The sequence below is a fragment of the Barbus barbus genome (assembly GCF_936440315.1).
Source record: "Barbus barbus genome assembly, chromosome: 14".
NCBI classification, from domain to species: domain Eukaryota; kingdom Metazoa; phylum Chordata; class Actinopteri; order Cypriniformes; family Cyprinidae; genus Barbus; species Barbus barbus.
The window spans coordinates 18,300,677-18,316,925 of NC_136742.1; the positions used below are offsets into that span (position 1 = coordinate 18,300,677).

Genomic DNA, 16,249 nt, shown 5'->3' on the forward strand with positions numbered 1-16,249 from the left:
TTGACTTTGGTACAAGGACAGCATGATATTTGCTAAAAGTATTTATTTTTATCAGTATTTTGTCTACATTTTCTTCTAGTCTTTATACATTCTACAATAGGTCAGGACTGTCATTTTCCTAAATTACATTTTGGCTTTTATTTATCAGAATCATTTACAATTAATAATGATTCATGCTTTGTCAGAGAAACAAACGTTACAGTGATAATTTTACTGCAAAATTTCTCAGTGATCTATGTCATGTAATCAACAATTGTAATCAATGCATATGTTCCAGAGGGAGAACAGCATGTAACCTTACCCATCACAGAGGCAATTTTCACCATAAGCTGTTTTGACAGAATACATTAATATTTTATTGACCTAAAAAATACTTTGTCTAACGTATGCATAGTATTGACAACTATTTTAGCTTCTCCTTTGGTATGCACTTTTCACCTTTGTTGATATTGACATGATGTTTCATGAAGGGGTGTCTCTCTGAATGTATTGCGTGCTGTGAAAGAGCTGTCTGCAAAGATATATTTAAGTCAGTGTGGTATGTTATTTTGTTCAGTATGCATCAAGTTCCTCTGGAGGGGAGAGCTCCTGTGAAGAGGGACACATCAGACGGAGACCCTTCTACCCTCGGACTGTGGCTCTTGACCCAGACCACCCTGCAGTGTTATCCAGTGACCCAGATTACTCCTCCAGCAGTGAACACTCATGTGACACAGTGATCTATGTGGGGCCTGGTGGGACCCCTATCTCTGATCGTGAACTCAGCGACAATGAAGGCCCACCCGCATTTGTTCCTATCATTCCCTCCCTGAACAAGAAGCGTGTAAAAGAGGGACCTAAATCTGATGGGGACCACCTCAAATGCAACACTTTTGCAGAGTTACAAGAACGGCTTGAGTGTATTGATGGCAGTGAGAGCACATCTGTTTTCACCAGTGAAGGAAAAGGCCAACAGACAGCCTTCAAAATTGGAGTGGAAAAAGTGTCAGAAGGGGCTTCAGGCTCAGCCAGGACTACCAAGTCTTCTCTTCAAAAGCCTGCGCACATGCAACATGGGGCCGCATCTGAAATTAACATGACTTTAAGACAAGATTCAGAGCCTGTTGTGAGAGAGAAAGTCTTTAGTAGAGGACCTATTCAAAAACCCAATGCCTCTTCCTCCTTGCAGAACATCTCAAAGACCTCAGTTTTGAATACCGAGTATGGCTTGGCCACACGGACACCTCCAGTAGGTATGAGCCAGCAAGCCCTTAGGCAGGGAGAACACAATGACTCCCCAATTACTGACAGACCCCATCACCTCAGTAGAAGTCCTATGGAAGTGAGCCACCTACGTGCTACTCTGAGAAACAGGTGCCTTGATAGGGATGTTTTACGGATGACAGTTACACTGCAGCAGCCTGTGGAGCTTAATGGAGAGGATGAGCTGGTGTTTACAGTGGTCGAGGAGCTACCTGCTGGTCTGGTTCCAGACAATGGGAGACCATCCAGCATCATTAACTTTCACACAGACTGCTCTTTGCAGGCCCTGACATCTCACTCACGGCCTGTTAGCATTATCAGCAGCATCAACGATGAGTTTGATGCGTACACATGCCAGATGAACAGGTCCCAGCTGAACCAAGGTGCTACTTCCAAGTCACAGGAGGAATTTACAGCTGGGCATGCAACTGCACACTCTTCAGTCAGCTCCTGGTCTTGCAAGACAAATATGTGTACCCCAAGTAGTGATGAGACATCAAAGGGAGTGCGCAAGGGACCAATCAGCAGCTCCATGTTGGATTTACCAGGTGGTTTACACAATGAGTCTTTCTCCAAACAAAGAACAAATAGTCCACTGGGTGACAGTGGAATTTGCTTTTCAGAACAAGACTATGATTCTGCAACCATTGACAAATTGTCCATATCTAAGTGCCCTCTATCTCATGACAATACCAAAGCATCCCTTGGTGGTCCAAAGTCGATAAGATCTAATAGACTCATGACCTCACAGTCTGCCCAGATCTCATACATTTCTACACTCCCTAGAAAGAGCAACCAATCTGCATCTTCTAGCAGTAGCTACAGCCATGAGCTACAATGCCAAGGTAGCAGAATAGATGAACAATGGACCCACACTAGTAGTGGGCTACACTCGGCCAGGAATTCTGAGTTTAGCTCTGTTAGCAAACCACCTAAAAATGGCACAAGTGGGATTCCATCTAGAAAGACAACCGGGAATAGCAACAGTGTACCTCGCCCTCCTAAAATGCATGTGTCGTCCACATCTCAAAGGGTTGTGGATGGTTGTGAGAAGTCGAATGTTAAGAAAGGGGATCTGAGCAAGATGCCTCAGCTCAGGAGAGGAGCCACCACTCTCGGCATGGTCTCAGTGCCCCATAGCTCCTCTGAGATGAAATGGGGCAATGATGCCTCGCAAACAACTGGTAGCCTGAAATTCTCATCCTTAGGAAAGAGAGCTAATGTACAAAAGGGTAGTATGCTCCCTAAGTCCGGAAGCATGTCACCCCCTGCTCCCCCTGTCCGAAAGTCAAGCCTTGACCAGAGAACACGCATTTTGCTGTCTCCAAGTGCCTTAAAGTCTGTAGGTAATGATGGAACAAGATTATCTTCCTCTAAAGCATCGGTTTCTGAGGAGGACTTTGATGTTCGAGTTAGAGGGGAATCCTTTAGCTTTAAGTCATCCAGCCTGAAGACAGCTTCTAGTCTCAGATCACATAGTGCAAAAGGAGACAATGGAAGGCATTTTGGTAGTCTTATGTCGCTTGAAAAGTGTGACAGTATAACCTCAGTGGGTTCCAAACCAATAACATCAAGGGAAAACAGTAATGTCAGTATCAGTAGCACTGGCAAATCTGCTAAAATGGTGCCAAAACCTGGGACACCCTGTTCAATATCTACACCAACAGCTACTTCCCCTCCATCTACTAGTGGAATTTGTAAGCTTGGACAGATAAAAGCCAGTATAACTCCTAGATCCATTGTTGGGAATGGCAACAAAGGGAAGACTTTGTTGAGTACTGGTTCAAAGTCTCTTAGCTCCTCCACCAAGTTCCTTGCCGTCTCAGCTGCTCGGAACACTAGTCTACCTCCAACTGGAAAGCCCCCAACTCGCTCTGTCACAAGCTCCAATGCTAAACAAGGAAAGGGCACTATTATGGGCACAAAGCAGGCAATTCGTGCAGCCAACAGTCGGGTCAGTGAATTAGCAGTTGGTAGCTCCAAGAAACACCTCAGGGGCTCTGACCAAGCAGATGGCAACAATGATGCTAGAACTTCCAGTGAGAGACCACTGGCTGCTCCTTTGCCTTCTCCTTACAGCAAAATCACAGCCCCTCGCCATCCTCAGCGCTATAGTAGTGGCCACGGTAGTGACAACAGCAGTGTACTTAGTGGTGAACTGCCTCCTGCCATGGGACGCACTGCGCTTTTTTATCACAGTGGAGGCAGCAGTGGCTATGAGAGCATGATCAGGGACAGTGAAACCACAGGCAGTGCATCTTCTGCCCATGATTCCATGAGTGAGAGTGGAGTGTCTACGTCAAGTCGAACAAAGGCCTCAAAATCTCCCAAAAAGAGATCTAATGGTGAGTTTTACTGGAAAACCACTCAGGGCACTATTTACTGATGATCAATTCAAGATTTATTAGATGGCCTTCAAAGGTTAAAATGAAAATAGGTACTACAGTGAAGGTTGTTGTAATATGTGTTGTAATGTATCTAGACTATGATAATGAGGACCACTAATATTGCTTAATATTTCCACCCTAAAAATGGTTTTACACGAGTGTCTTAGCCTAGGTCTTCTAGTATAACTGCCCCTACGAGCAGTCATTGGAGACGAACGGGGTTTCATACAGTCTGACATAAAAGACCATTGATGTTGCACAGTGTGCCATTGCTTTTACCTAAGATTCCACCGGGACAATAAATATTATTATACTACGCGACTGTTGAATGCTTGAATCCGATTGGCTGACGAACGTTCTAAGGTGTGCAATTATTTTCAGGGATACGCACGGCGAACGTAGTTCCAGGCAGGTCTTGACCGCATTACATGACCATATCAATTCGCCAAATTATTTGAGTTATTTCAAAGGTCCTTACAGCAAAAGAACGAAAACCCACAAGAACACTGGCCAAACAAATAAAAATATAGTAAACAAAAGGATAAAATGACAGATCATGTCCATGTTTTTGCCACAAAATTACGTTTTATTATGTATGGAAAACACATACTCTTGCTCTCCCGCTCTCTCTCCCTCACAGACGCACATACAGTTTGCACACACGTTAACATGAGTGCTAATGTTGTTAGCACTACTCTGACGATTTTATCATAGTTAATGTTATAACATAGTTGAACAACTTAAAAACTACATGACTTCTCACAAGCGAGGGAACAACAACGGCGTTGTTCATGAAGAAAATGAACTTAAAGTTTCACTATAACGAGAGACATTGCCGCCGAACACTATTGAGAGACACACAGAGTGGTAACATTTATTTCTCTCAATTCAATTCAATTCACATTGCTTTATTGGCATGCCATACTTAGATACATATTGCCAAAGCATTGTACATAGCAGAATAAAAACTAAAATATATATAATATATATCCATAAATAAACAAAACAAAACAAAATAAATGTAAAATACATCCATATATATATTTATATAAACATTAATGGTACTACTAAACAGATGTGTTCACTCTTTACTTCTTAGTTTGTGGCATTTATAAATATGTTGTGCTACCAAAGAGGAAGCAGGTCCTTCACCGAGTAATATTCTTAATTTGTCATTTTTATGGAGTGACTGGAACTCAGGAATAATCTGCTGTATTTGACTGTACAGTGCGTCTCTTAAGGACGTGTATTTGTCACAGTGGAGGAGAAAGTATTCCTCCGTCTCAACTGATCCAGATCTACATTCGTTACAGATTCGCTCTTCTTTAGGTAACCACGTCTTTTTATGTTGTCCTCTTTCTATGGACAGCTGGTGGTCACTCAGTCTGTACTTCGTCAGTAAATGTCTGTGAGTTATATTCCTGACTGAGACCAGATAGTCAGCCAGACTGTACTCTCTGTTGAGTTTCAGATAACATTGGAGACGACTTTAGTCTTTGGTTGTTCTTTCCAATGCTGTATGTATGTCTCCTTCTCTTCATTCATAATTTCTTTGATTCTTCCAGGGTTTTCAGGGTTGGTGATATTGAGTGCTTTGTTTGTCAGATCTGACACCAATACACAAAGATTACTTTTTTGGGCACTCATAGAAAAATAACGCAACAACCACTCCGCTTAGCATCGTGGCCGCATCACCACCTCGGGTGTGCATTATTTTTCTAATAATTCAACGGCCCGTCGTCAATTATTCCTTACGTACAGCATCCCGTCTAGCCAGTCAGTCTATTTAGTCCATTTAAATTTATGAACCCAAGGTTATTAGGCATATCTGGTGTTTAATTTGCACTCACTCTATTGTGTAATCTGCATTTACCCCAAAATATTTTTTTTGCTTTAAATCCTGTAACCTCTTGCAAGCCTCATACACATTTAAAAGCATGCCAACAAACTCTGCTGTTCATCTCCGGCCCACATGAAGAGCATTACCCTGTGTGACCCTTCCAGGCCTGCAGCGACGCCGTCTGATTCCTGCTCCTCTGCCAGACACCTCTTCTCTGGGCAGGAAGGTTGGTGCAGCAGGCCAGTGGGTCGATCTACCTCCACTGGGGTGTGCTATGAAGGAGCCCTTTGAGATCAAAGTGTACGAAATTGATGACGTGGAACGCCTTCAGAGACGCAAAGAAGGGTTGACAGAGGTAAGAAGACAGTATGTCTGACAAGTGCATTATATGCTGTTTTTATGCTAATCGCTGAATTCAGTCTCATTCTGGTTCATTTACGAAGTGTATATCAAAAGTTCAAGTAGTGTTTAAGTAGTTTATTTGCCAAGAAAGGCTAAATCTATGGTTAAAATAAATAAAAAAGGTAAAAAAATTTTTTAAAAATTGGTATTTGGTTTAAAAAAAAAAGTGTTAGCATGAGGCTAACAGGCTAGTAGAAGTGGAGTAAAGGTATTTCCACTATATGTGACTTTATTTTGTTTATTTTTATTCTTCGTAATACAATCCCACAATTTTCAATCCTTTTTACTTTAGTGTTCAGCATGTGGCACAGACCCAGCATGGAGTAACATCAGTTTTTAATTTATGCTAAACCTAACAGCATCATACTGTAGCATGAGATTCTGATGTTTCTCTCACATCCTGTGACGTGCAGAAAGAAAGAAGTGAGCTTAGCTACCCTACAAACCTAAGGGTCCCCAGCGGGCTGCCAGTGCAGGGCCCCTGAGAATTTTCTCATTGGCAAAACATTGGCCCCTTAGCGCTGGCCCTGCACGGGCAGCCATCACTTAGCCCCCAGGAAGCCCTCACTAGGCCCACACAGGGCCCGCACTATTAATCTACAACAGGGGTCCTGCAGAGTTCAGACTGGGCACCCCTGATCTACAACAATACATCTGTTTCACTATCAATACTTTCCAGCTACTATAGCTTAAGTCTTTGGGGAAAACAGTTCTTATAAATCTGAAATGGATGCAGTCACCACATAACTAATGTCTAATCAAAGGGATTTCAAATAAATTTATTAAATACAAAATAGAAAACATTCAATTCAGGTTAATACAGCTACATACAGCCAAAAATGTAAATGCACAAAAGTACAAAAAAAAAAACAACAACAAAAGAAAGCAAACAAAGCAATGTAAAGGCCATGCATACAAGTAAAAACATCAACTCCTTACTTTAGACTGGGCTTGAAATGACACATTTCTGAACCAGGACACAGCACAATATGCTTAGCAGGTGAGCCATGCTGCCCATGTGAAAAAATACTATAGTAAATTTACTATGGAAAATGTGGTAACATTTCTATAGTAAATACTATAGTGTTTTTGAACCATACTATAGTAAAGGTACTATAGTAAAGTGTGGCGGGGGGGTGGGGGGTGCTATAGATGTTTATAGTAAATTTACCATAGAAAATGTAGTAAAAAAAATTCTATAGTAAATACTATAGTGTTTTTAACCATACTACATAATAATAATAATAAATGTTTTTTTGTTTTGTTTTTTTTAGCAGCAAATCAGAATGATTTCTGAAGGATCATGTGACTGGAGTAATGATGCTAAATATATACTTAATAAACTACAAACAAAAAAATTATTTAAATTTATTTTGTCCTCATATTCCTTCTTGTAACTCTTCCCTCTCAGTCACATACTTGACTAAATGGCTCATTATGAAGCTCATTATGCTCAAAAAGTGTCTTAGAAAATTTAAATCAATATATTGTTTTCTGTGAGCAAATAAACAAGATGATTTTCACATTAATTTGAAGCAAAAATTCTAGGCTACAAGATCCAGTTCTCAGAAGTCTTGTGAACAAATGTTCTGTATGTTTTTTTTTTATGGCCTTATTTCAGTGACTTCAAAATGTTAGTTTTTCACTAACCACGCATAAACGTTGCTTTCTCAAAAACAAAATCAATTACATAAGTGCTGCTAACATATTATTGTAGCCCTGTTTTTGCTGTTTACAGTGTTATTACACTTTAGCCATTTGTATATTTATAAGCAACTGAAAAAAGCACAAATGTCAGGGCATGTCAAAACTTCTCCAGGACCTCAAAACACCCTCAGACCCCAGAGGGTTAAAGACATGGAGTTGGACAGTGCAATGCCTCAGCTTTACAAACTGTTCTCATTAATGGCAACAATTGGAGCTACATCTGCAGGTGTAGAAAGAAGCTTCTCCGGTTTAAAGCGGCTCAAGTCCTACACCCGTAACACAATGGGCCAAGGCCGTTTAAGTAGCCTAGCTCTGCTGGCCATTGAGAGGACACTGGTCAAGTCACTGGAAAAGACGCCTAGTTGGTACGACAGGGTCACAGAGCATTTTCTTGAAAATAATTTACGTATAAATAAATGGACAGGCTGACCATGAGCAGCTTTGAGTACTACATTGCATTTCATCAAGTTCTCAAACACATCTGGGTGTTCATTTGATCACATGTGGTTTGGCATTGCAGGACAACCAGCTGTCCTTTCTGTCTCCCTGTAGCACTCACTGTCTTAGGTGTCTTACATCACAGATGATGGCTTTCCTAAAGACAAAAGTAGAAAAACAATTATTTAATTTAATGCACAGTATTTATAAATAATACTATTATTGTTTAATACACCAGTACATCTTGGAATTAACATTAGACAAGCATAAGTGATAAAAAAATTTAACCGTTAGCTTCTGTAAACTACTGCAGTTAACTGTTTCACTACTCAACATTCAAGTTTACAGTATACATTTCTATAACGTGTTACTCACTGCATTTATCTGCTGACAAGATAGCTAACGTTAGCAAAGTGTCAGGAGTGACTAAAAAAAAAGAGAACGGATGAGATCTCCGTAGAAGTCCGTACTGTACTGGTTTAGGTGCTATAACAATAGAAAGGTATAAACAGAAAAAAACAATGTTACGTGATCCTTATGTTATAAACAGGAGCGATTTTTGGCCGTGGGTCCTGTTAGCAGCACGTAAAACAACTTTTATTTAAATTCTGATTTGATTATAGCCTAGAAAACGAGCAAATAGCGCTTCCGTGTAATCACTAATGCAGTTTATCGCAATCTCACGGTTCCTAATAAAGCTCTCTGAACTACAAATAATCTTATTTACATTGTGTCTACGTGTGGCGTTTAGCATTGAGTGAATTTGGACTGGGTCACCTTGTATCTATTTATATATGTCTTTATTATTATATTATTATAACTTATATTAACAATTTGCACACACGAGCATTATCTGATCTGCTCCTCCCAACGGCAGACGCAGGTTTACAAGCCACTTTTTCCTGCGTTTTTCTTCCTTATGAACACACATTTTCGTACACTATAAAATCTCCTTGTGTTTTCTCCGTTTGACCGATTTGAGCATTCATAAACAACGCAAAACACATGCATCTTGAGTTTCTGCTACTGATTCTTATGGAGAAAAAATTACTTCCTTCCCTCCAGCTGCATTTTGCACGTCATCAGAATCACGTCATCAGAAACAACCTATTGTTGTAGTTAAAATAATTGTTAAAAAGCTAAATAAATAAATAAAAGTTACATTATTGTTTGCGCTTACAAAATGTCAGACGACGATACAAATGATATGTACCGGTTTTCGAAAAGTAGAGTGCTAGAGAGCACCATTTACTTAGCACCAGAACACACTGTATTTTCATATTATCCTATAGTAACTCATTGATTATCTCTGTAGTTAATACTACATTATGATATAGTATAAATTAATAAAATGTAGAAATACTACAGTATACTTCAGTATTACTACAGTTTACTATAGTAAAAACTTAATTTTACTACAGTTATGAACTCAGTATAGTTAATACTAGAGTATGCTGTAGTATAAATTAACAAACTGTAGTAAAATGGAAGTCGTGGCCTAATGGTTAGAGATTTGGACTCGTAATCCAAAGGTTGCGGGTTCGAGTCTCAGGCCGGCAGGGATTGTAGGTGGGGGGAGTGAATGTACCACCCTCAATACCACGACTGGGGTGCCCTAAGGCACCGAACCCCCAACTGCTCCCCGGGCGCCGCAGCATAAATGGCTGCCCACTGCTCCGTGCGTGTGTGCGTGCGTGTGTGCTCACTTTGGAGGGAATAAATGCAGAGCACCAATTCCGAGTAAATAAAATTCCGACATACTTGGCCGTATGTCACGTCACTTTCACTTAAACACTGTAATACACTACAATTTACTATAGTAAATGCTATAGTTTACTGAACTTACTATTGTAACTTATACTACAGTATGCTGTAGTATAAGTTAACAAAGTGTAGTGAATACTATAATATACTGCAGTTTACTATAATAAATACTACAGTTTACTATAGTATTTTTTCGTGTGGGTGGCTACTGCTGCTTGTTATTGCTAACTCCCTCTACTCATATAGCTTAACTCATATAGGGGAAGTCGTGGCCTAATGGTTAGAGAGTCAGACACGTAATCCAAAGGTTGCGGGTTCGAGTCTCGGGCCGGCAGGGATTGTAGGTGGGGGGAGTGAATGCCCAGCGCTCTCTCCACCTTCAATACCACGACTGAGGTGCCCTTGAGCAAGGCACCGAACCCCCAACTGCTCCCCGGGCGCCGCAGCATAAATGGCTGCCCACTGCTCCGGGTGTATGTTCACGGTATGTGTGTGTTCACTGCTGTGTGTGTGCACGTTGGATGGGTTAAATGCAGAGCACGAATTCCGAGTATGGGTCACCATACTTGGCAGTATGTCACTTCACTTCACTTACTTAAGGAAACCTAAAACACCCTAGCACCCCTAGTGGTAAGGAAGAAAACTGCCCACAAAATTCTTGTTAACAGGCTCATGTCTGTTACACCTCAAATATGACTTGTGAAACCCACTTTCCAGCAGAGTTAAGCTACAACTTGATCAAACTCACCCAACTGTGATTTTCTAATGATGACATTGATTAGCATGCTCAGGTGTGTTTGATTAAGGTTAGAACTAAATTCTGCAGGAAAGTGAATCTCGTGAGCCAGATTTGAGGATCCCTCGCCTATATGAAACAATAGGTTCTGGAAAGGTCTCTTTTGAATTGAGCCATTCCAGTTCAATTGAGTGGCTAAAGAATGGCCAGTCAATGTTAGTATTCTCCTAGTTGCATTACAGGGCTGCCTATATCAAACCTGAATGGGCCCAAAGGTACAAAAGTTGCTCTGGGCCCGAACGGGCTGGCCCACACTGGGCCATCGTTGGATTAATGTGGCCAGTCCCATAGTGTGGGCTGCTCACAGAGAGCCTGCAGTGAGCCCAAAGCTGTAGGCCTCGTCTGGGCAAGCCTGCACTGGGCCTGTTTAGGTTTGGTGTGGGCCTAGTCCAGTGTGCCCGCAAAAAGCCAGAATGGGCCCCGCAGGGGCATGTTTGCAGGGTAAGGTCTTTCCAGAGAGAGGAAGTGATGGTGAGAGAGAGATAGAAGGAGCGAGAGCATTGGGGAGGGGTCAGGGGTGCCTGTGATGAATGAGGTGTGGCTCCACAATCGGTCTTTATAGCCCACTCCACACAGCACGTCAATGGGTCATTAACCATTTCTCTGTGAGTTTCTAACCCTGATCACACAGGCAATTGGGTGGAGAAGACGAGAGGAAAAGACATTAACTCAGTCGAATGACGCTCTGATTTATTTTCAATTAAGAAAAAATGATCTCAGCTCGCATATTAGAGTCTGGCAGTTTGCTCATGAAGAATTAGGCTGTTTACCCTCTTGTTTTATGTGAATCTGTATGTATTTGAGTAGGAAGTTGTATAACTGCTAAGTTGATGTTTTGAGAAATTAAATTCTGTTTGCAGTGGGCATAGCATAAAAGCTCGAATGAGTTTTTATTCATCTGTAGTTGACAAACCTGAGATATTTGCAGAAAAGAAATTGTTATTTTGCATTTTAATTTACTTTCTAATGGTCACCTGGTAGTGACACAATACACATGATAGGTGGAGGATAATCTATACTGTAATTCAACCTTTCAGTAACAGGTTCCTCTTGAACATGATCTTTCTTTTTAATCCCTTAAGCAAATGTGCGTCTAGAAGACCAGCGAGCATTTAACCTGGATGCTAATTTTATTTCCAGCTTGGCCCTAATTAATCTGACCAAAGGGCTGAGGACCTAAATCCTCTGTACAGGTTAGCGAACATTGAATCAATTCAGCTTAAGCCACTGCACTTTACATCGGCCTTGAGGACGGCCACACATAGTCTATAAGGTGCTTGGAATAGGTGCAAGAGGTTTGTGGTTGACTGTAAGCAACTCACACTGCTTTTCCACACTTGCAGGGTTTGCAGTACTTTAACGCACGCCTTAGGATGCTGGAGAAGAGGCAGCAGCAGATCAGGGAGTTAAGAGCCAAGCACGAGAAGCTGAAAAAGGAGCTAGAGGATGCCAAGACTCGTCTCATGCTGGACTCCAGCAAATGGATGGGAGAATGTAAGTTCCCAAGTGTATTATTGTCTAATGCCAGGGGTTTTCAAACTTTTTTAATTTTAATGAATATCAAATGATGACCTTCCCATTATGAAAGACACCCTTTTTAAAGTATTATGGCAAACATATATTTTATTGTATGACCCATCTGACTGCAGTAAATCCAAAGCAATTATTAAAAAATTATCTGAGGAATATTACTTTGTATTAAGCTCATACAGTGTATTTTTTCCATCTATTTATTGTTTAAAAACTAGGACTGTCAATAGAACAAACTAAATGTGATTAATCTCATGATTTCTGACTTTAAAAAGCTAAAAATTTGTCAAGCATATTTAAAATCTTAAGTCGACAAGTTAACTTCCCTCACTGATGCTAATTTTCTGCTGGTCCCCTTGTGGTCCCTTTGACCTCAATTTGAAAACCTCTAATATGTGACACTGAATATCTCTGAGTATTAGACAAAAATATTATTCACACTTTTGTTTGACTGAACTTACACATTTCACAAGCTTTTAGCCAAAAGGACTTTCTTTTGGCATTTTTGCTTTGACACTCTACCATGCATCAAGGCCAGGAATGATTAATTTTTAATTTTAAGTTTCCCTGTAATGTGATGTAGACTAATGGCTCCCTTTATGACTTTAATTTAAGTGTTTGAACTTAGTGCCTGAGGATTTACAAGAAAATGCTTGTAATATATTACAATAATGGATGACATTGGCTTTCTAGAATATTCTTCATAAATGTAAACAGGGAAACGATTTGTTGAGCTTGTGTAATTGTGATTATATGTCACCGTTGCTGCCTTCAACGCTTAAACTGTAAGAACTAACTCTGGACACCGACTTTATAACCACTACCAGTATCTTAGACTCGTTTTATTATTATATTTCAGGATTTTCTCAAATACATTTGTAAATACCTTCAGTATCAAACAGGGCAAGAAATTAATTGGAAGAAAATGATCTGAATCATGTTATTAGTACTGTTTACTCTACTGAGAATGGAAAAGAATATTGCCAGCAGCAAAGAAAGCTCTGCTGATTCTGAATGTCTGTTTTATTCTGTATTTGAATTACAACTATTACAAAGCACCAATAAAACAACCTTGATATTGCAAAGTATCTGTCTCCACTTTGCTAGAAGAAACATTTTTATAAACAGTACGTGGGAGAAAAATCTCAGGATGTAAAGGAATAATGTAGAGAAAATGGCAGGCGCATAGAGAGAGGGAGTGAATATGCGTGTGTGTTCTTGAATTAATAAGGTATTATTTTTCTCTTCTGCAATCACTACCTACCCACTGGCCAGGTGATGTTTACCATTCATGTGTGACTGCTGTCTTGGGTAAAGCTGTGATTAGGGCTGTCATGCTGTATAAATCAGCCCCTCTTCAGAGCCTAGTAAAATGAGGATGGTGTTTCTACAAGCCCATCTCCCACACCAATCAACCATCACATGCAGAGATTTTTGTTTATGTCTTGAATGATAAAACTATCAATCTAGGTGTGTCAGTAGGGATGCATTACACAGCACCTATGTTAACATCTTTATTATGTAGTACAATAATGTGGCTTCTATGTGTGTATTTATTTTAGAAATTGCTTGACTTTTATATTTACACACATTTTAATTAGGACTGTATTCAAATGAATTATTCAGATTAAAACAAATTTACCACACAAATAATTATTTACTGAGAAATGTCACCAAATAAAGATCATTTAAACATTAGGTTATTGTGGTGGACAAGTAACTCACTGAATAAACATTACAAAAAGTAAATTTAGTCAGTATACAGTATTATTAATTTTATGTCCATATTGTTGAACATTTATTTAAAGAATTTTGTAAAAAATTAGAATGTTAAATTGGCGTACCATGGCCCGTCATTTATTTAAAACATTTTAAAAAAGAAATTAATTTAAATGTAAAAATAAATGGTAAATTGACATCCCTAAGTTCTAAAGCAATACTTTTCTTGACATTTTTCATTTTTTTCCATTAGTTGATGTGGACCCTGATCTGGACCAGGAGTCGCAGAACTACCTGGAGGCTCTAGCTCAGGCCACAGGAGACCTGGAGTTTTGTGTCAACCTATGCAAGTCTCGTGTGATGATGGAAACCTGCTTTGATATCGCTGTGCCCACGATCCCAGGACAGAGTGGACAACAGGAGATGGAGGTCTAGGAGAGAACGAAGCAGGATGTTGTTTGCAAGCTAGATGTAAGTTATGGCAAGAACGTTTTTGGAGGGGGGGATTGAGACTGTCCTTCAACAAGATATTGAATAAGCATGGTTAGAAACTCCCAGAAATGCTGAGAAACAAAGAAACTGAATAGAGTAAGAGCAAGAGATCATGAGATCTTCGTTAAACTTTACCAGGAAGTGCCTTAAACTAAAAAAAAAACAAATCCCAAGAACTATCTTTGTTTTATGATTGGTGCTAGTATTGAGACCAACTTTCTCTTTCTTTGAAAAACAAAGTATTTTGCATTGCAATGCAGTGTATAGTGTATTTATAAGAGCTAAAGTGTGTAAAATATAGTTTTAAGTATTAAATACAATAAAACGTTAAGAAAAAAATCCCCATACTATTGCCTTTTCTAATATCTAAATGACCACAATTAGAACTCTTCAAATTTTTTCTTCAACATAATGCAAAACCGTGCTTGCCCCTGACAAATGTGATGCCACTCGATTGAATAAAGATGCTGAAGCAGTGGCACTGTCATCTGTCTCATTTAGGGACAGTCGCTCTGCAAAATGATTGGCTCTCTGATACAGATCTACTACTTTAACTGATTGGTGCAACTGGTGGCAAATCAGAAAATAGAGCTTGTCTCAAACACTTCTCAGGACATCAAACCGAAGTGAGTTTGTATTGTACTTATGAATTTCAGTGTGTGCTGTATGCGTCACACTGTAACGTATACATGTGTGTTCTTCTCTGATCATGCAACATCCAGCGTTAAGCTGGTTTCTTCTAACGTGGTAAACATATTCACTCTATCTACCTGAACTTCAAAAGATTATGCCTTTCTACACTGAAAATGAATATGTTCAGATAAACAAACTGCTATCATCTGTTGACAATATCACAGCACAGGACCTTCTCCTCACTGTGTCCCGTGATTTATCTTCAGCCTCTAATGTTTGATGATTTTTGTTTGTCATGTTAATCCTTAAAGTGTCACTGGAGAGAAGTGTGACTGCGGTTTCTCATAAAGAAACAAATAGAAGAGATTATTGGGATTTGCAAGGGTTTGAAGTAGAAAATGTGGCTATTTTTGTACATCTTAAAATTCTTTCTTTGTTTTTGTTGTTGAATGATTCTTTATTTAAACAGAGAAAAAAAGACTCAGGCTTTTTTCTCCAAGTTGCTGCATGATATTTTTGATTTGTTCTTCGTAAAATGTATTCAATTTTTTCCACTTTGTTTTGTATGTTAGTCTGTGATTTCTACTAATAATTTAAGTTTAGCAGATTTGCCAAGCATTTAGAATTTTTCAATGTCTATGACATGTTATCAGTGTTCCTGCTTTGTATTGTACAGTTTTTTATCCTTTTTAAAAACCATGTATAGACTCCTAAGTTTGCATTAACATAAAATTATGAATAAAAAGAATGTTTCCTCTTTATAATTCTTTGTGTGACTATTTCATTTTTGTACATAAAAGAATATTAAGATTTCTTCTGTTTTAAAGGTCAGAGTACAAATGACAAAAATATTTTGTACATAAATAAATATCTGCAAAGCAGACAGCACAACCGAATGAATTCCATAATTCTTTCTAACAAATGATAACACTTTAAAAAGTAACGTTATCTGTTTTTTATATTCTTATCTATAATAAGAAATGTTGCTTGTCCACCAAATCAAGCTTATTAGAATCATTTCTGAAGTATCATGTGACACTGAAGACTGGAGTAATTGCTGCTGAAAATTCACCTTTGGCGTTACAGGAATAAACTTTTTTTTTAACTATTTTAAATATATAAAAGAGAAAAGTTTTGTAACTTATTTTACTGTATTTTTAGTTTTAAGAGACTTCTTTCAAAAACTTTTAAAAATCTTACAGAGCCTAAATTTGTAAATAGTTGTGTATAATGTAATATGTCAGTGTAATTACAAATTAGCAATCATATGAACAAGATTTCAAATGTGCATGAGAAAAG

The 16,249-nt window shown here is 39.0% G+C and overlaps 1 protein-coding gene across 1 annotated transcript in view; it reads left to right on the forward strand.

Annotated features, from left to right (window-relative positions):
• Nucleotides 1-15,712, forward strand: part of LOC306880360 (kinesin-like protein KIF26A) — a gene marked incomplete at its 5' end in the record, with an annotated part of 59,733 nt that extends 44,021 nt beyond the window's left edge. The window contains 4 exons of the mRNA XM_079433856.1: nt 557-3,587; nt 5,634-5,824; nt 11,920-12,070; nt 14,079-15,712. Coding sequence (XP_079289982.1) covers nt 557-3,587; nt 5,634-5,824; nt 11,920-12,070; nt 14,079-14,260 — 3,555 coding nt within the window. The 3' untranslated portion in view covers nt 14,261-15,712. The remainder of the gene's footprint in view (nt 1-556; nt 3,588-5,633; nt 5,825-11,919; nt 12,071-14,078) is intronic.
• Between the last annotated feature and the right edge of the window lie 537 nt (nt 15,713-16,249).